The sequence below is a fragment of the Colletotrichum tamarilloi genome (genome assembly GCF_030869305.1).
Source record: "Colletotrichum tamarilloi strain Tom-12 chromosome Unknown Scaffold_3.1, whole genome shotgun sequence".
NCBI lineage: Eukaryota > Fungi > Ascomycota > Sordariomycetes > Glomerellales > Glomerellaceae > Colletotrichum > Colletotrichum tamarilloi.
This window is the reverse complement of record NW_026849386.1, coordinates 288051-307405: the sequence shown is the minus strand read 5'-3', so window position 1 is coordinate 307405 and position 19355 is coordinate 288051. Positions and strand designations below refer to the sequence as shown.

At 54.6% G+C, this 19355-nt stretch overlaps 7 protein-coding genes across 7 annotated transcripts; 4 read left to right on the top strand and 3 right to left on the bottom strand.

Annotated features, from left to right (window-relative positions):
- Positions 1-676: 676 nt before the first annotated feature.
- CTAM01_01280 (uncharacterized protein) lies at positions 677-2032 on the top strand (the record flags this gene model as incomplete). Its single annotated transcript, XM_060517322.1, has 1 exon — positions 677-2032. The coding sequence occupies one exon, from the start codon at positions 677-679 to the stop codon at positions 2030-2032; it is 1356 nt and encodes a 451-aa protein (XP_060387783.1).
- Positions 2033-2372: 340 nt separating this feature from the next.
- Positions 2373-3307, bottom strand: CTAM01_01279 (ribosomal recycling factor; the record flags this gene model as incomplete). The annotated part of the gene is made up of 2 exons (XM_060517321.1): positions 2373-3189; positions 3240-3307. 2 exons carry the CDS (start codon positions 3305-3307, stop codon positions 2373-2375), a joined length of 885 nt encoding a protein of 294 aa, XP_060387782.1.
- An 815-nt stretch (positions 3308-4122) lies between these two features.
- Positions 4123-5976, top strand: CTAM01_01278 (uncharacterized protein; the record flags this gene model as incomplete). The annotated part of the gene is made up of 3 exons (XM_060517320.1): positions 4123-4184; positions 4249-4297; positions 4411-5976. The coding sequence occupies 3 exons, from the start codon at positions 4123-4125 to the stop codon at positions 5974-5976; spliced, it is 1677 nt and encodes a 558-aa protein (XP_060387781.1).
- A 439-nt stretch (positions 5977-6415) lies between these two features.
- Positions 6416-10392, bottom strand: CTAM01_01277 (uncharacterized protein; the record flags this gene model as incomplete). Its single annotated transcript, XM_060517319.1, has 2 exons — positions 6416-10135; positions 10189-10392. The coding sequence occupies 2 exons, from the start codon at positions 10390-10392 to the stop codon at positions 6416-6418; spliced, it is 3924 nt and encodes a 1307-aa protein (XP_060387780.1).
- A 1520-nt stretch (positions 10393-11912) lies between these two features.
- CTAM01_01276 (uncharacterized protein) lies at positions 11913-13069 on the bottom strand (the record flags this gene model as incomplete). Its single annotated transcript, XM_060517318.1, has 3 exons — positions 11913-12287; positions 12380-12782; positions 13020-13069. 3 exons carry the CDS (start codon positions 13067-13069, stop codon positions 11913-11915), a joined length of 828 nt encoding a protein of 275 aa, XP_060387779.1.
- A 1646-nt stretch (positions 13070-14715) lies between these two features.
- CTAM01_01275 (GATA zinc finger) lies at positions 14716-16176 on the top strand (the record flags this gene model as incomplete). The annotated part of the gene is made up of 2 exons (XM_060517317.1): positions 14716-15928; positions 16016-16176. The coding sequence occupies 2 exons, from the start codon at positions 14716-14718 to the stop codon at positions 16174-16176; spliced, it is 1374 nt and encodes a 457-aa protein (XP_060387778.1).
- Positions 16177-17846: 1670 nt separating this feature from the next.
- CTAM01_01274 (uncharacterized protein) lies at positions 17847-19201 on the top strand (the record flags this gene model as incomplete). Its single annotated transcript, XM_060517316.1, has 4 exons — positions 17847-17928; positions 18305-18499; positions 18688-18869; positions 19043-19201. The coding sequence occupies 4 exons, from the start codon at positions 17847-17849 to the stop codon at positions 19199-19201; spliced, it is 618 nt and encodes a 205-aa protein (XP_060387777.1).
- Between the last annotated feature and the right edge of the window lie 154 nt (positions 19202-19355).

Sequence of the window (19355 nt, the reverse complement as noted above, 5' to 3'; positions counted from 1 at the left end):
GAGGCCGCTGGAGTTGGACCACTGTTTTATTCATTTTTCGAATTGGGTCCTTGCATTTTTCATTTTTCTCCTTTTTCCGCCAAGACTCGCTATTGCACCAGAGAGGTGCGGTAGTACTAGAGAATAGGCCGGGGGCGTTCAAGGAGGGGCAACTGACCAAAAAGACTTGGGAGAAGGTATTGGTTTGTTTCAGTGTGCATAAGACTTGCATTTGAGAGGAGCAAGGCATTTGGAAGCACGAGACTTGGAGTATTGAGGCGGGAACGCACATGATGCGAGGACGAGTCACGGGGCATATGGAATCTAAGTGGGCAACAGATCCTACTGACGAATATCTTCAGCGTATCTTTTTTGATATTCCTGACTCGGAGTATTGTAATGCAAAGATACCCATATTAACATGGTTAAAAATCATTCTCCACGCGTGTGCGAAGTTTTAGTATGCAGTTCTCTTAAGTTCGTCGTGAACTCACCTCAGGTACGGTCATCGACTTGCCCGTGATTGACCCTTGCACTACCAGTTCAAGCACGGACCATGCCTAAAATGCTTACGTAACGAAGATTTTTCTGCGAGAGCGAGCTCCTGGCAAGATCAACCTCGAGGTCAGGGACGAGGCTCACCACTTTCAATAGACATTGATCGCGAAGCCCGACACAATTCGCGCCTCCCCCGAAAATGCATCAATCGGCGCTGCGATCGGCGAGCAGCCGCATAAAACCTGACGTGGTCGCAATCAAGACCTGCATCCGGACCTTTTCTACGACGCAATTGCGCCTGGCGGACGAATCTTCTTCATCGAACTCGAACAGAAACGACAATGGTGACAAATCTTCCTCCTCGCGAGCCTACAACAGGCCTCAACTTACCGGACGAGAGCGCTCCCGCGCCGCGGCTAGCGAGATTGGACAGCTTCTGCGTGGCGGGCCGGTGAATAATGCTGCTGCTTCTTCCGGCGGTGCTGCTCAGCCTCGGGGCCTTGATGAGAAGCCTAGGCTTGGTGGTCTCGATGGACCTTCTGGAGCTGGCGGTGCGGTCAAATTTGTCAAGGCGCCTGTCGGATTCGGACGTGGTCGTGGTGGTCCCGGCGCGGGCTTCGGCGCTCGTGGAGGACGTGGAGATTTCGCTGGCCGTGGAGGGTTCGCCGGCCGTGGAGGAGGCGAGGGAGGCGGTGGTTTCAGAGGACGCGGAGGCGGCGGCTTCAGGGGTCGTGGTGCCGGTCGAGGCGGTACCGGCCGCGGTGGTCGCGGAGGCCGTGGAGGTCGCGGCGGAGGCCGGGGCGGACGCAAGGGCGAAGAAGACGGCGAGAACCGCCCCAAGCCTACTGGGCAGGGCCCCGAGGGTTGGAAGTCCCAGATCGAGATGTTCTGGCGTCCCGAGACGGCCGAGGAGCGCGCGTACATTTCGAAACGCAACGGTGCGCCCGAGCAGTTTACGCCTAGTCTCAGCGTCGGCGACCTGCTGGGCTTCAGGCCCGCCATGCCCCTCTCGTCGGCGGCGCAGCCCGTCGTGCAGGCGGCGACGGTGCTGAGCTCGCTGCGGGAGGTTGCCGGCGCGGCGGATTACACGCCCGAGCGGTGGGGCGACGTGCGGCACACGGCCGAGACGCTGGCTAATACCCGGGACCGGGGCGTGTACTTCTTCGTCGACGGCGCGGAGAAGAAGGCGTTTGTCGAGGCGCGCGAGGAGAGGACGGGCGAGAAGGCGGCGGCGGAGGAGAAGCCTGACGCTATTGCGGGTGTCGTCGACGACGATGTCCACGTCCACGCCGTGCGGGATCTGAAGCTCGAGGAGGGCGCGAGCAAGGCCGTGAGGGAGTATATCCTTCAGCGGGCCGTCAAGGGCCAGCACGTCGGTCCCAAGTTCGTGCCGGGCGGCAGCCGGGATCCGGTCAACATGGCTAAAGAGTCGCATCTGCACAACGAGACGTACGTGGCGGGGGATATGAAGAAGTTTGACGACAAGATTGCGGCTCTTGTTGCTAAGAAGGGTGCTGCTGGTGCCGCCAAGGGGGGCAAGGCTGCGAGGGCTTGATTTGGAAGGCCTGGGTCTTTCAAGAGAATGTAATATCAACAAGGATGGTAACAAGTACGGGAAGAAGAGTGAAGACGAAAATGCAGATGGGCGATTCGTTGTATGATTATAGAGATGGGGAGGTTTGGTACAGCCAAAAAAAAAAAAAATACATATTGTACAACTAGATCCGAAAGTCTCTTCTACTGTACACTACGGATTGAATCTTTTCTCCCGAGACTTTTCATGGTAGCAACTACCTCGTTATACATGGGGAAAGCAACATCTCCTATTGTAATGTGACCCGTCGAAGACTTTTGAGCTCAATAACTTGGAAAAGTGTTCCATCTGTTCCCAGAACTTAAGCTTGCAACTTCCTGACAGCCTGCTGCTCAGCAGCATCGACAACCTTCATCTCCTTATCCTGCACCTTTTGCAGCTCCTTGTCCGCCCGCCTCTTGAGATCCGGCACGATGCTCTTCTCCTTCTCCCACTTTGCGTGCAGCTTCTTCCTCTTCTCCGTCGCGACGCGCATCTTGTCCCGCCACGCCTGGGCGGCGTCCTTTGCCCGCCGCACAACGACCTCCTTGTTCGTCGCCTCGACCTTGAGCACGAGCTCGAGCTCGTTGTCCGGGTCGCGCTGCGGCTGCTGGTTGAAGTCGGGGGAGGCCTGGACGGCGGCCATGACGGGCTTGACGTAGTCCTTGTCGTGCAGCAGGAGGCTGACGGTGCGCCCCCCGGGGCGGGGCACGATCTCGGCGAGCTCGCGGAGGGGGTAGGTCGTCGGGTCCTTGCGGTCGGGCTGGATGGCGAGGGCGCCGATGGCGTCGGGCGAGAAGCGGTCGCCGGATTGGAGTTTTTTGAGGATCTCGGTGTGGTGGGAGGAGAGGGAGGCGAAGCGGGAGGCGACGTCGGCGAAGTTGAGGGGGTCGGTCGGGTCTGGTTTCGGGTGCTTTGAGCCCGGGAGGTCGTCTGTGTCGGCTTCGTCTGCGGTGTGGGAGGTGCGGGAGACGACGGCGGGGGAGTCGGCTGTTGGGTATTTGGGCTCGCTCTTCTTCTTCTTTTGGAGGGTTGTTGAGTGGGAGAAGGGACGAATCGTCGCGGCGGTGGTGGTGTTTTGCGGGCGGAGAGTTGAGGATACCATCAGGCGAGCTGCGAGCGGTGCCTGGATTGCGCTGCTGTTTCGGGTCAATTGAAGTCGCCTGGTCGAGATGGTAAGGGAGATCACCTTTGAGAAGCTGGTAGGATGCCATTGGCGCCTCTGAGGAGCGTATTGGGAGCTCTGAGTCCTCGCATGGTGTCTTTGTGGGTTGATGAGTGTGTTGTGTTACTGACTGGCAGTTGGAAGCTCTGGCAATTTTGAGGCGCTGGATGTGACGTACGGAGCTTACTGTGGTGGGCTCAGCACCGCTGGTAGGGGTATGTATGCGCCAAACTGCTCAGAAAATTTAACAAAAAACGACGGTCGATTGGCCCAGTGGTTAAGGCATCTGCTTTACAAGATCTATCAATTCTGAACGATCTATATCGCAGAGGATCGCAGGTTCGATCCCTGCATCGATCACGAATCTTATCTTTTGCATTTTGCCCAGTCTGAATACCTAGGCGTGGTGTTGAGTTTTGGTGTTGCAAAATCCCTTTCGCAGGCAGGAGCAACGGTCAAGGAAGGAAGGGAGGCGCGCCTTCCGTCCCTTTTTTCCTTTCTTCTTACTTGAGGTACCTAGCTTTGAAGCTTAACCTTGTGCAGGAAGGTACAACATACACGCACATTACCTCTACCAATGAACTGCTATGGGTCCAATTGTATTCCACACAGAATATGGCGAGAGAGATACGAGTAGCCGGGGAAAGTAACGGCAATAGTAGTTACAGCGGTAGTTACAGTGGTAGAAGCAATTGTGACAGCGTCGATGGTGATGAAAATAATTGTGAGAAGCTGAAGTGTTAACGGTAGGTAGATTGTGCCACCCACTGTTACATACCCCAAGACCCCCCAAAGTCCTCTGAGGTAGGTAGCTAGAGTCGCGCTTTTTCACAAGCACGCGACGTCAGTGGGAGGCTCAACCTTTCAACCACCACTTACTTCACCCAAACACCCCATACCCGCCAAAATGGAGATCGAGGTCGACGAAGATCTCTTACGGACGGTCGCGACAGGCGGCGAAATGGACTAGTAAGTAAACTTGTTGTCAACTCTACCCATCTCCTGCTTAGCTGCTAATTGCATGGCGTATCAGCGGTCTATGGCCCGCCCTGTCGCAAGGAATCATCTCGAGGCTAGATAAGGTACGTCCGCCCCCAGGTCTGGCTTCGACCGGAAAATCCCACCATCGTACATCTATGAAAGACGAAATCTCCTCGGTAGGGCGCGCTCACCAGTTCGCATCGCGAATGTCTAGATCGCCCACAATGCATTCCCTATTCCGAACCTACCCACCCCTCCTCAACCCATTAACGCGCCAGGCCAACAACCACGACTACTCTCGCCGCTCCCCTCGTCCTCCATCGATCCCGCCAGCAGCCAGCCGTCATCACAGGACGCCGACAAGGAGAACAGCCAGCCTAAAGATGCCTCGCCATCCAAGGCTACGGTCGAAAGCGCTACTGATACCGACGCAGCTGTCGCCGACGCACCCCCGTCCACCGCCTCGGGATCGCTCCCCGCACAGATTGAAGCAATGCTGAACGAGATCAACACTGTCTTGGCCAGCTTCCCGAAATACCCGCCGCACACGATCCAGCGCCTTGCCGAGCTCGTCCTCGAGCCGCGGCGCCATTACCGCCATCTGGCATCGTACCTCCATGCCGTCGACCGCGTCGTTCATGTAACCAGCGGCGCAAACACCTACCCTCTTCCGCCAGCCATACCCGACATGTCTACCATGACACTGCTCTCCAATGGCAGCACAAACGGCCAGGAGATCAACAACCCAGCGGCTTCGGTCGCCTGGAGCAACTCGACCAACTCAGTCGCCTCAACCGTCGGCACAGACGAAGCCCTCGGCGGCGCTCTACTAACCCCGATCCCGTGGCTCACACGCCGACCAAGCCCCGGCTCATCCTCGCCAGCCTCTTCAAATGGTGGTGGACCGGCCGAGATTCGTACCGAGTCAACGGAGACCATTGATGGCCCTAACGGCGTCGGAAGTATCGAGACCGTCAGCGTCAGTGTCAACGGCATACCGTCTATGGGCGCCAGCAGCAGCCGCGCGATAACACAAGGTGAGTTACTGCGACAAGAGCAGGAGCAGGGCGTCGTTCCAGTCAACCAACTCGTGCGACAAGCAGAAGAAGCACAACACGCCGCCGCCCTGCGAAGCGGGGACGGCGGCAGAGCCAGTAGCCCCGAGAAGCAGCAGCAGGATGATGAGCAGCAGGACGCTGCCGGTGCTGCTGCCGCTGCTGAAGACGAGAACGAGGCGCCGCACGCTCGCGGTCCCGAGGAGATTGGTGTTGGCGATCTCGGCCCGCAGAGCGAGACGACGAGCTTTGTGGGCGGTGGGCCCGGTCTTGACATGCAGGGCATTGACGTTGAGGCTGCGGTGGGCAGGAAAGCCGCCACGCCTCCTCCCGAGGACGTCAAGGAGGGTGATGCCGCGACGGAAGATGAGACGACGGCGGATGCGGTTGTCGATGACGCGGCATCCGACACGAGTATCACGTCGCATCCTAAGCGTGATGCGGACGAGGAGCTCGATGGTCTGGCGAGCAAGAAGGTCAAGGAGCACGAAGGCGACATTGCGGGCGAAGCAACGGATGCTACAATCCCTACCTCGCCCAAGGAAGACGACACCAAGGAGGAGGATGTGAAGGAGGCCGAGCCTAAGGCTGGGGAGGGCAAAGATGAAGAGACTGAGGCCAAGAAGGATGACGCGGCGGACGAGGCTACTGCTGCAGAGGCAGCAGCGGCAGCGGCAGCGAAAGCGAAAGACGCCGAGATGGCTGCCAAAGCAGGAGGCGCTTAGGAGGGGACGGAATGGGGTCTCTCGCCCAATGAGTGAGTTGTGTTGCGGATGATTATATGATACCAAGAAACCGTCTTCACCAAAAGCCTACATTGTCGTTTATCGTTCGTGAGATTTGAGATTTGAAGCATCGTCATGAGTTTGGCGTCGACCTGGCGCGTTAGTATCGACTCAGACATGAACAATTGGGCGAGAAAGACAGGAGATGTGACATCACGAAAAGCAGGAGTGAGTGAGACAATACTCTCAACCATATCGTTGCCGACTCAAGTGGCAAGGTAGGATTCGTGTAGCTCTCTGACTACATGGGCGAAGAGAACAAAGTAGTAGACAACCGTAAACCTCCCAAACGCCATGCGCTATTTCATGGTCCATAATGAAGCAGCCCCGGAATCCCATACCTTTCCCGTATAAACGCCTTATGAACAGACATATTTCATTACAAGACTCTAGTGATACTCTCCTTCGTAATGACACTGTTCTGCTTGTCGTCTCGCCGGACCCGGAAGAAGCTGTCGCAGAAGTCGCTGCAGCGCATGTGTCGCAAAAACTCCTCGTCGTGCGTGATGACGATGAGCTGGAAGTTGCTCTGCGCCTGGCGTGCCTTGATGATGGCGTGGAGGCTCTCGGCGAGACTCTTGATGTTGTCCTTATCGAGATTGGTCGTCGGCTCGTCGAGGGCGATGAGGCCGCAGTTGACGCCGAAACTCTCAGCAAGGGCGAGGCGGATAATGATGCTGGCGAGAACCTTTTGACCCGCTGAACAGCGACCGCGCATGTCCATCTCAGTGTCCTGCTTGACCATGCAGACGCGATAGTTGTACGAGCGGCGGCCCGTCGTCGCATTCTCGTTGTCGGAACGGATGAGTATGGTGTCAATATCGGTACCCTGGTACGTGCTCTGCCACAACTCGCCGGCGATGCGGTTGATCTCCTCCATCTTGAGGCTGTGGTACCGCATGATAGCCGTGTCCAGCGCCGAAATGTAACGGCCCAAGTCCTCAATGGCAGCTTTGGTTGTCTCAACCTTGATGTGCGACTCACGATACTTTCTGGAAGAGTTCTTGTACTCTTGTTGCCACTCTTCCAGGAGTCGCTCAAGTTCCTCGTCTTTTGTCTTCATCTGCCCCATGATAGAGCCACGGTCGGCGACCAGTCGGTTGTGGCGGTTCTCCAGGTGCTTTGCTTCGGAAATCAGCGACTTGTAATCCTCGTCAGCGTCACGAGACTCCAGCTCTGCAATGTCTCGGCGGAGGATGTCGAGTTGCTGCAGGTTCTGGCGGTACTTCAGGTTATTGCTGATATTTTGCTTCTTGCGATCACCGTTATCAATGTCCTGCTTCAACTTGTTCGTCCGCACGGTCAAGTCTGAAATCTCCTTCTCCAGGCCAGCAATCGACTTCTCGAGACTAGCGATAGCACGCTGGTTTGCTGCCAGGTTGGAAGGGCCGCCCCGGTCAATGTACTCCTGAATATCACTCTCGACCATCTTGAACTCAGTAACGGAGTCGGCAACCTTGTCGCGCTCCTCGGCAACAGACTGTTCCTTGCCACGGCCGCGTTGCAAAGTTTCGTCCCGGACTGATCTGGCCTCGGCGATCTCCGGCTCGATAGATTCTAGCTCCTGGTCGGCGGTGCTGATCAAGTCTCGTTGGTGGGCCTGATCCTCCTTTAAAGTCTGGATCTGGTTCAGGAAGTCCTTTTTGCGTTCAAGCTGGTTCAAGGCCTTGCTCAACTTATTCCGGAGCTCGCTCTTCTCCAGCTCGAGAGAGTTCACCTGGTCCCTCATCCGCTGCCAATCCGTTGTCGTCTTTGAGATCTTCCCCTTTATCGTTCGAATCTGTTCGTTGCATGAAGCCTGAAGCTCGTGTATTTCATCAGCGCTCCTGCTGACGTTGCCAGATGATTGCTGAGACATGATTCTGTCAACCTGCGCTTCGGAGTCCTTGATATCCTTCAAAACTTGTGTGATGTTGATGACAGTCTTGTTGAGAGACTCAATGTCGTTCAGTTTGCCTTCCTCGGTGCTGACAGCGGCGTCATGCTCCTCGAGCTGCCGGCCCAAAGTTTCACACTCCGCTTCGAAAGAAGCAACCTCTTCTTTTAGAGGAGGCAGCTCCGACATCAGCCTCTGGTACGTTTCGTACTGCGTCTTCACCTTCCGCAGCGAGCCAAGGAGGGCGTTAGAGTTGGCGAGATCTTCCTCTGCCTTTTCCTTCTTGTTGGGATCAAGAAACTTGATCAACTTGTCTGAGAAGCGAGACTTGGAGACGTTAGACTTGTCATCAAAGTTGCGGTCGCAAAGCCGGCATTTGTTCTTGTCTTGCAGGGTCTTTTGGCAGCCGCGGTAGTAATCTGCCAAAGCATCAAGAAGACTGATATCGGTGGTGTACGTCTCCACGTCTTCCTCATGCATCTTGACTTCTTCTTCATAGTCCTCAATTGTTGCACCGTCTCGAACTGCCTGCAAAGCGCCAACGACCGCAGCCCGACAACGTTGTGCTTCATCAGTCTTTTTGGAACCAATGTCTTTAGCGCTCTTGAGTCTGAAGTCGACCTTCTGTTGCTTGTCCCGCGCAGTATCCCGTTTCTGACGAGCTTCAGAAACAACCTTGTTCTGGCGCTTCACGGCATCGTGGAACTGGGCCTCGAGAGTGTCGGTCTGCCAAGTAGTGCCGATATGCGTGTCTAGCTTGGGCTTCCATGTGGTGGCTAGGGTCTCCAGTTTTCGCTTGCGATCTGCCAGCTCTTTCTTTCTCAAATCCAGCTGTGCCCGCTCCGAGGCAAGTCTTGTGCACTCAATCAATTCGCGTCCAAGTTTTTCCGTCTCGCTCTCGAGTTGCCACAGCTTCTCGTTTTCCGACTTGAGCTGAGTATCGTAGTCGGCACTACTCAAGGACTCCTGAGCCTTCTTCAACCTGCCTTCGACATCCTCGAATTGGCTGTCTAAAATGGCCTTGGCGCCCTCGTCGATGTCCAGACGATTAATGTCCATTTGCAAGACATTGATCCGCTTCTCAATGGCACCCATTCGTTGCTTGGCGAAGACACGGTTTTGCGTCGTGGTTGCCTTCCGGCCCTCCAGCTCCGTAATGACCTTGGTCGCCTCGTCTAGCTCACGCGCGTTCTCCTTTTGTAGACGTTCGAGATCCCGCTTCTTCTCAGCTAGTAGCTTCTGGATGCGCTCGTTGAACGCCTTGATCTGACTGTCCTTCAAGTCGCCATCGTAGCCGCGGAAACCGTGAAGTTCTGCTGCATCTCGGACCAATTGCATACGGGACTGAAGTTGCCGTTCATACTTGTCCTTGTCAGATTGGTGTTTTCCCTGCTCGGCGAGCTTCGCTGAATGTTCCCGACGAGACTGTGAGAGATCCTTTTGCAGCTCCGAATACTGGGCCTTGTTCTGCTCTGATTCTTCTTGGTACCGAGACATGCGCTCTTCGTACTGCGCAAGTGCATTCTCCAGGTATTCGTCGGTCTCGGGAAGCTCTTCAAGGGTCATCTTGATATCCGCGATGGATCCTTCGCGGTAGCTCAGTTGATCTCTCTTGAACTTGAGGTCATTGACGATGCTCAAATAGCTGTTGGCCTGCTCGTGCTTCTCGCGGATTTGCTCCTGAAGCTCCTCCATCTCCTCTGTGAGGGCATTGCACTTGTCCCTGGAGCTCTCGATATCGTTCTGCAATGCCATAGATCGCTTCTCGGCACGGTCGCCCTTCTCCTTGTTGATTCGGTCTTGTTCCTCAAAGATTTTGAGCTTGGCAAGTTCTTCGCCCTGCTTCTTTCTGAGAACCTTTAGGTTGTCAATGGCTTTGGTGTATCGCATCGCTTCGAAGATCTGGTCGAACTGCTTCTTCAGGGCCGAAGGCTCACTCATGGGCCAGAGAGATTCGTCCTGATGGCAGAAGATGACGTAGTCGAGGATTGCTCTGGAAACGCCCAATTCTCTCGGGATAAATTCATCCATCTGGGCGACCCGGGATGAAATGACGGTACGTTCGCCATGGTTGTTGTACACTAGTGATCCCTCGAGAGTCTTGAGCGATCGAGTGGTTTTCTTGACGGTTAACTGAAGGCTTCGTGTCGCAACGCATTTGTGGCTGCTAGTCGATGTGAACGCAAGCTTGACTTGGGCCAAGACTTCCTTCTCTCCGCAGAGCTGCAACATGTTAGCCTCACTAGGTGAATTGGGCGAAAGTATAAGGCACAAACCTTGGGGTCATGGACGAAAGCACCGCCTTTGCTGTTCGGAGGTTGCTCGCCGGTGGTCGCATATTTGAGACACTCGATAATAGTCGTCTTACCCGAGCCGTTGTAACCGACGATGAGGGTCAAGGGAGTGTAGAAGGAAATCGTCTCCCTGCTGCCACCAAAAGAGCGAATGCCCTGGATGGATAGCTTGTCAATTTTAGACATGGTGACTTGGGGCCAATGCCATGCGATGAGGTGGGATTGAGCTGATCAATGAGGCGCGGTTCAAGAAGACGTTGACACGAAGGTTGGGCCCAATAGGAGAATTTCGCAAGAAAGGCAGGCCTTTTTGTCTTCTCGTATGGGAGGTTGCTCCTTGGGGTGGCTCGTCGTCGCCGTCCAGGCTCCAATGAGGTCGGCACAGAGGCGGATAGGTGCCTTGAGTGGGATGCAGGATGTAGGGGACGTGCACCAAGGAGGACGCGCCTTCCCGGCAGCCAGGCACGCGTTGATGGAGGTGCGAAAAAGCGTGACCTCGCATACATGTTTATGTAAGCCGCTGTTGACTTGAGGTAAGGTACTCAGTCAAACAATAAACGCTACAGAATGCTCTAGGTATCCGACGGCAATATCGTTACTGACTGATCCTCAGCACCGTCGGTCTCCTCAGATAAGGTACCCTGCCTATAATATGCGAGGTTCGATATAGGTACAGTGATTTGGGTACCTGGAAACGCCCCGAATATTACGGGAACACTAGATACAGCATATTCAGAGTTGAGATGAAACCCATCTTGTGAATATTCCATCTCTTGTGTGTGCACGCCCTGGTAAGATACCTAGGGAGAGCAATTCGAAGTGGGGTGGGTTTCCGAGAGTCTTCACACAGCTCGAGCTACCTTAGGCACTTTTTCGGCTGGGGCGCTAATTAATAAGATCGGACTACTTTGGGAGAGCTCCTAACTTACCTAGGTGCCAGGTAGAGACGGTGCATGCACAACGTCATCGAGACAACTTGGGCTTATTCCTTTGTCAGAAGATGTTCGTACTAGCCATGAATGCTCGCAATATCCGTATGGAGACACATGTTTGGTAGGCATATTAGAAGAGTTTCTCCTTCAACTGCTTGTGAAACGGCATGATTCCGAGGCATTTTGCGCAACTGATGCTGTTGCTCCATTACATCACTGAATACCCTGCATCAAAAGGACAGGTACTATCAAGCAGGGTTCAGTTCTAAGGTAGTTCAGCAGATTCCGTCGAATATCTGATGGAGTTTTGTAATGTTACAATGCGAATACGCCATATCCATAGTCCTTTCTGGTGGGTTGCAGGGAACATTACTCGAGTCAAGGCCTAGAGCGATCGAACAAGCAGCAAGTTGGAGTAAGCGCAGCATGCCCGCTCAACAAGAAGTCTTCAGAAGAAGAGTTTAGAAGAAGTTTGTGCGTATTGGGCAAGCATTCCGGGCGTGACGCTCTGACTTTGGTCCTCAGCAGTCCTGATTTTCGTCTGGTTAACGGGACGGAGGGTGAATGACGACTAGGTACTGACATGCTGTAGTTTACAGGTTCTCTACGGATAGTGTTTCCGGTACCATTTGACTTGGGCTGATGCTTTACTCAAGAGACAACCGCCAAGTGCCAGCCACAGTTCACTCGCGAGGCGTGAGGCGCAAGACGTGACAGATAGCGGATACTTTATGGTTCGATACCAAACAAGCCACGAGCCCACGACGTCCAGTCCTAGTTAGGTACTGTCCAACTCCAAGTCAGCCCCACTGAGTGGTCGGGACAAGTCTTTGACCGCTCAAATTGCAGTGCAGTGCAAGATGGGGTCACAAATGGCTCTAGGTCGGGGCATTTGCTCCGGACAGCGCTATCCCAGTTGACAAGCTGGTCGACCCGTCGGGTTGGGCTAGGAGCAGTGAGGGGATTATCGCTGTGCTGAGTTCTCAGGGCATCAGCCTTGGAACAACTTTTGATGGAGCCGGCTACTGGGTATGGGCCGTGCATGCCGGGCGCATGACCTACGGTGCCCAAGGCATACAGTAAGGCAAGGTGAGCCAAGGTAAGGTAGATGATGCCATTCTTTTCATGCCCGCCATGTGCTGCTTCATACTAAGGTCTGGCTAGCGAGCAAGGTGAGGTGCGGCTTTCCATGAGATACTCCCGTACATACCTACCTAGTACTTAAGTAGGTAGGTAGGTACCTTAGGTATCAGATGGGACATGGGAGAGTTTTCGGCGGGGTTCAAAGGATAGAGGTCTGGAATTGGGAGGGGGAGTCTATGGTAGTGTACACTCAGTAGGTACCTTAGGTGCGGAGTACGGCTATAGAGTGAGGTAATGTGCCAGAGTGGAGGGGAAGAGGGGGAAGTTGGAGACAACTCATTGGGCGGAGAGAATCTGGGAAGTACCTCAGTCTCAGTGAACAGAGGCCCGGCGCCCAATGTGAATGGCCAAGTGACCCAACCCAATGCAAGGAAGGCAGGGTCGGGTGCGATGACGAAGTACCTGCCTTCCTCGAGGTAGGTACGGAGTACTTGCCTGTGCTGTGCCGGCGACGGTGGAGGGGTGCAGCGGACCATCAGCGGTGCAGTTAAGGACGGGATGCTTGAGGTGAAGGGGGGGAAAAGTCCATAGCCAGAATTGCCATGTGCTCCGTTTCCATTTTGCAGTTTCCCATCCTTTTTTTCCCACCTCATCTCAGGTCCCTGCTTCTTCCATTGCTTCTTGCACCTGCTGCTTCCGCTACCTTACCTACCGCTGCCGCTTCCGCTTCCCTTTTTTTTTTTTTCCATCCGTATCCGTACCTTACCTTACCTTACTTTACGGAGCTCAATATCTTACGTGCGGGCTCGCAGCTCTGCACCTTCTGCATCCCAGCTCAAGGTAGCCATTCTGTCCCTGCCAAATTTTTGGATGGTGACGACTTGACCTTATTTTCTCTCTCCTTTCCTGCACTGCACTTTCGTGTGCCTCGCACCTTCACGTCTCAACCTTTTTTTTCCCTTTCATCTTTTCCCCCCCCATTCTCGTCGTCTCCTCATCCATTCCCTCTCATCCCATTTCACTCCCCCACCGTTCCGACGCAGCTTCTGATCTTCCCTCGCGACCCTGCATCGCTGGCCAGGCCAGGCCGCGCCTCGACTCGACCTCATTTTATGACCCGCGTGCCAACCTGACGGAACCCAATCCAGCCCTCGCAAAGCGTCTCACAGCAGCCAAGACAAGGACCGCAGCCACGGGCTCTCTCTACTACGTACTGTCCATCTCACCCACCGCTGCACTCACTTGATCTGGCCTTCCATCTTGGCCCTCGACTCAAAAGCCCGTCTCATTCATCCACGCACTCAGCTCACTCACTCACTCCCTCGACAACTGGCCCCGTGTACTACTAGGTACTGCTGCCGCTACCGAACCCTCGCTTCCTTTTGCACCTCTGCGAACCAGACAGGCATAGTCAGCCTCTGTACCGATACTCATTCGCAGCCGCAAACCCATCTGGCCCTTTTTATTAATTGATACGAGACCCCGTCGCTTGGAAACATTTCACAGAGAAACATACCACCACCACCACCACCATCCCCGTCGACCTTATCTGGGTGTCCTCCGCTTTCTTCTCTCTCTCTCCCTCTCTATTCCCTCGTTCTGTTGCCTTCGCCGGACGCACTCTGACGTCGTCTTCGAATCCCATTCTTTGGCACCCTTTTCGACAAAAAATACAAAATAGACGTTCTGACCAAATAGACATGCAAGGCTAAGCCCACTACTCGATGCACAAAGCCCCGTACCAGCTCGCACCCTACATTCTATCTTGATCTATTTAGGTTCTAGGCCTCTCCGGATCACCAGTTCCTACTCCCCGCACCTGCTCATACCCATACGACGGTCCTCGCGACTTAGACCAACGAGCTCACTCTCTCGCGCTTTCACAGCTCACCGTTGTTGCACACCCAGTAAGCTGCTGCTGGTTGTACCTGGCATTGGCCCCAGTTCGAACCTGGTCCTCGCTCCAGCCACAGGCGCAAGCAACCATCTTATCGCAGTTTGAGCTGCCAACAGACGCACGAGACGGTACATACCTTGCGAATAGACCCAGCCGATTTGCAGTGCCTACCGCCTTATATTGGCCGCCAGGTGAACGGGACCGCATTCTGCTCCCCCCGGGCACACTTCCCGTGCATCGGGATCAAGTCAGCCCCCTCAAATCGCAAATGCCTTTGTTAGAAGCCGTCAGGGCCAGTATCGGAACAGTACCGCAACCATGTCTCACGGACCACCTCAGCCTCCAACCAATTTTCTTGGCTTTGGGCCCCAAGATGCCTATTCCGCCTTTGAAGCTGTTCGTTCCGCCCGCTTTCCTAACCATGCTCCTCCTCCTGATCTGATAACTCACTTTCTTCCCCTCGACCGCCTCGCTTACCTCTCCTCTCTGTCACCCTTCCCGACCTCCGACCCGCCAGACCCCCCGGCGCATTGTTTTGAGAAACCACCCCCATTACTATAATTCGCTACAGACCGCTCCCAACAACGCGCTGACGCAATGCAGATGGCGGAAGCCGACCCCAACATCATGTCGTCTCTCCTGGACTCGACAGTCTACGGAAGCTTTGACGCCATGTCCATGAGCGTCGACAACCCCAACGACGAGAACGCCATGTCTACCTTCAACTTTGTCGGCAATACACCAATGCCTGACGGCCTCCCCGACGATACCCCTTCCATGAATAACAATTACTCCAACAATGGCGACGATACCTCCAGCGTTGTTGGTGGGGGCCCCATGCCTTCGAGCGGCTTCAATTCGCAGGCTTTGCAGCAGGCCGGCAGCACCCTCACCGAATTCACAAAGAGGCGCAACTGGCCAGCAAAGGTCGTCGAAGAGCTTAAAGACTTTCTCCAGATACTCGACGCCAATGGTCGCATACGTTTCGTCTCCCCGAGCATTCTAAATCTTACGGGTTATACCGCCGACGAAATCCTCGACACGTTCCTCAAGGAACTCGTCCACCCTGACGACCAGGGCGTCTACGTCGCCGAGCTAAACGAGTCTATAGCATCAGGAAACCCGCTACGCTTGTTTTTCAGGCTAAAGAAGAAGGATGGTAAATACGCCATTTTCGAGTCGGTCGGTCACGCCCACATCGCCGCGTCTAAGTTTGCGCCGAACCCGCACAATCAAACGCCGTTTTGCCAAGCCGTATTCATGATGTCACGTCCGTATCCAACAAAAAATGCCGGCTTACTGGACTCATTCCTGGAACACAAGATTGAGAACGAACGTTTGAGGAGGCGCATTGCTGAGCTGCGCAAGGAGGAAGACATGGAGAATGAAGAATCACAGAGGCAGTGGCTCCAGAGCCAGGAAGGCAGGTCGGACGTAACACCATCGGAAACCACGATGACATCCGCCCCGAGCGCCATATCTCGGGCCGGTGACGGGGGCGACAGGTCATCAGCCCTCAACGTTGCGCTTACACGCGAAGCACTGGAGGGTGTTGCGGGGAGCCGCCCGGATTCACTAAAGGACAAGATGGCCAGATATGAAGGGAACTCACACACTGATACCATTGAGATGTTGACCGGACTGAGATACATCGAGGGCGAGAGGAGCCGCGGCATCACAACAGGAAACGCGAGTCCGACCTTGATCAAGGGAGACGCGGGCATTGCGATTCCACAGGACCGGGACCCTCGGACAGGTGACAAGAAGAAGAAGCTCAAGACTTCGGAGGAATATGTCTGCACGGATTGTGGTAAGCTCCAACTTGGGTGCGGCTTGCAGGCTGCTTGGTATGGCAGGATGCACGCAGCACACCGGCTAACGATGATGATCTGAATAGGTACCCTGGATTCTCCGGAATGGCGCAAAGGCCCTAGTGGACCGAAAACATTATGCAACGCGTGTGGCCTTAGATGGGCCAAGAAGGAAAAGAAGAATCGACACGGTAACAACAACGCTCATCACTCAGGATCGTTGCAAGTCGAGCATGGCGGAGGTTAAGTTTTAATGAGTCACCACTGGCGCATTGGTCGGCAAGTGCCCACGAGGACTGCCCTGGGCGTGGTCATTCCACATGCACCGGAGTTGGCGTCTGGAAGACGGCATGGCGCAGGATATCAACTTTGACGGACATGCAGCTGTTTGCCATGTTTCCAGCTTTGTTATTTCACAGCAATCAAGATACCTGAAGACAATTAGGTCATGGGAAGGAGGAAGGTCGTAATTTTGGCAAGAGCAGTTTCCAACAGCAGAATCTATTTCAAGCCATGTTGCTTCAACCGACGGGGTGATCATCCGGTCAGGCGAGTCAGACGCAGTTGATGTCCGCAGCGGCTCGGGCGGGACCTACCCGGACGTGCGGTCCTGTTTATCGCAGTTCGGCCGGCGGTCAAGATTCGACCCCAGTACCGGCTAGGAGGTGTAGCCTGGCTATCGGCGGGCGGCAGGCATCGCGTCGTTCCTGGTGTTCCGAAGCGGATCAGCATTTGGCATTGACTGGCTACCTCAGCCACAGCTTGCCTCTCCAGGTTCTTCCCGCGGCAGAGGCGTACCGTCGATGTCAGGCTGCCACGCTCGGGATCTGAGTTGATTGCAGAGTACTACATCCGTTCCAGATCCGAATTCGCCTCGTTCACGCGTCCATGGCCATACTATCGACTGGGGTTGACACATGAAAGCCCGGGGGTTTCTTGAAACAGGTCGTTCGCCCTGGGGCTCTACACACAGCTGGGCAGGCTTCGTCCTTGCATAGAGGCGACTCAGGTCATCCCCGCGCGAATAAATTGCAGCCACTACCTTACGCTGCGCGACTGCTTTGCCAGGGTGTGTAGAGCTTGCTGCTGTGGGTGGGACATAGGCAGCTAAGGTACCTAAGCAATAACCAAAGGTGCTAGGTTCCGTTGATCATCCAGGCGGGGGGCCTCTCGCAGAAAGGACCCCGCTGTCGGGGCGGATCAGCTGTGGAGGGGTACCTACCTTGTGAGGGGCTACTTCAGGGTCCAACTGAGGAGCACTTACCAAGGCACCGCCCATGGAGCCCAAATACCTCACCTCACGAAAACATCTGACCCGGTTCTCAACGACTGCACACATTGTATCGCCTGCTCCGGCGTGTGCAAGCATCGAGCTGCGTCATTTGAGTTGCACTACCGACATGAGTAGTCTATGGACGGCCCGGGGGCTTGTGGTCCTCTCCCCATGTACAGCTAGCTTGCTCCATACCTTACAGGATGTGTTCTCAGTGGTTCCATTCTACCGCCTGTGCTGCTCAGGTTGGTGATTGTGGCTGTGAACCGGGAGGCCTATCAGACCAAATCAACAGTCTGCCACAGATTCATTGGATGCCGTTCGATTCTGATTCGACGTTGCTTCTGGATTTGGAGGGGGCATGCAATGATGCATGGCCAGCTCAGGGCTCCTGAGACAGTTGATCGCCCGCTTGGTGATGCGGAGACGTGGCTCGCCTGTGCTATTTACAAAGAGCTATCAAAACCTGGGACTGCCTTACTTACGCTTTTAATTCTTCTCGTTCGCGTCATCTCTCCTCTCTCCTTCATCTCTTCTCTCTTTTCTTCACTTCTTGCAAGACTAAGCGTTCTCTACCCCAAGAACCCCCACACTATTACATCATTACCCATCATCATCATCAAGCTACGACAAGCTTCTTCACAATGGACAAGCTCATGAACGCCGCGCAAGAGTACCTTGCCAAGGACGACGATAAGCCCAAGCAGCACCAGCAACAGGGCTACGGTATGTGTGCTCGTTCTCGCCGCCCTTTACAAGCTCTGGTGCCCCTCCATTGGGATACCTTGGTACCCCGCTGTCCCGGATCTTAACCCCGCCCCTGCCCCTGAATATCACCAAAGGTTAAAGAGACTGGGAAAGAAGCTTTTGACTGATCATGATGCTGGAAATCTAGGTCAACCCCTTCCCGGCGGCGACAGTTAGTTTTCTTCTCCTTGCTGAAATCTTTTCATCTCATTTTTCCAATCGGAGCGAGTTCCCGTTACATTTGGGGGGTGTCAGTCAAATTGCTTGATTTGCTTAGCTGCGTGTGATTGACTGGCAGAGAGAGAAATTGAGAGTTCAAGAGCCAGCTAGCTAATCACCCCATGTGCAAAAACAGAGTCCCACGGAGGCAACTACCCCGCCGGCGCCGGAGCCTTCGCCGACGACGAGGACGAGGACGATTACCGCCACGCCGCCAACGAGGCCTCGCGTCACGCGGGATCGCACGGCGATACGGATCTGTTTTCGAGTGTGCTTGGCGCCTTGACGCAGAAGAAGGGACAGTTGAGGAACGAGGATATTGATGAGGATGGTGCGTTGGTTTCTGTCTTTTTTGGATGTCACTACCCTATATCCCCTTTTACACTTCTTTTCTACTGGCAATAGCACCATGGTGCCGAAAACAGGAGAGAGTGAAAATTAAAGAGAGAGAGAGAGAAAGAGAGAAAAAAAAATGCTCATCTACACCATGATACCAGTACTGATCTAGAGTACCAACAGAGGCCGTCAACAAGCACAAGAAATACTTTGGCGACGACGACGACGACGAAAAGGCAGACGACAAGGGTCTCGGCGCCGCGGCCGCGATGCAGGCGCTCAAGATGTTCTCGAGCGGGCAGACGGGCGGACAGAAGCAGTCCCAGGGCGGGTTCGCCGGTCTCGCCATGGCCGAGGCCAGTCGGGTGAGTTTCTCTCCCCTTTTCCCTCTACGCCTACACTTACACCTACACCTTTGTCTACACCTACATATCCGTCTACGCGTCTACTTTAAGTCCCCTGACCAAACCGTCCTCCTGTCGGGGTGGAGGAGTAGAACAAGTACAATGTAACTAACCCCCGCTACTCTCTCCAATAGCTCTTTGACCAGCGCCAGTCCCAGGGTAAAGTCGCCGACGGCACGAGCAAGGAGTCCGCCATCCAGCAGGCGGGGGAGATGGCGCTCAAGATGTATTTCAAGAGTCAAGGACAGCAGCAGGGCGGTATCATGGGCCTGGCGTCCAAGTTTATGAAATAAAGTGCCTGTCCATGATTTAGGGATTAGGTGCGGATAAAGCACGGGGAAACCCACAAAGGGCATGACAATGAAAATGAAATGAATTATATCAAGACCCTCTAGAATTATTTCCGTGCTTGATTCATCATCATGATTAGATTTCTTGCAGGCTAGA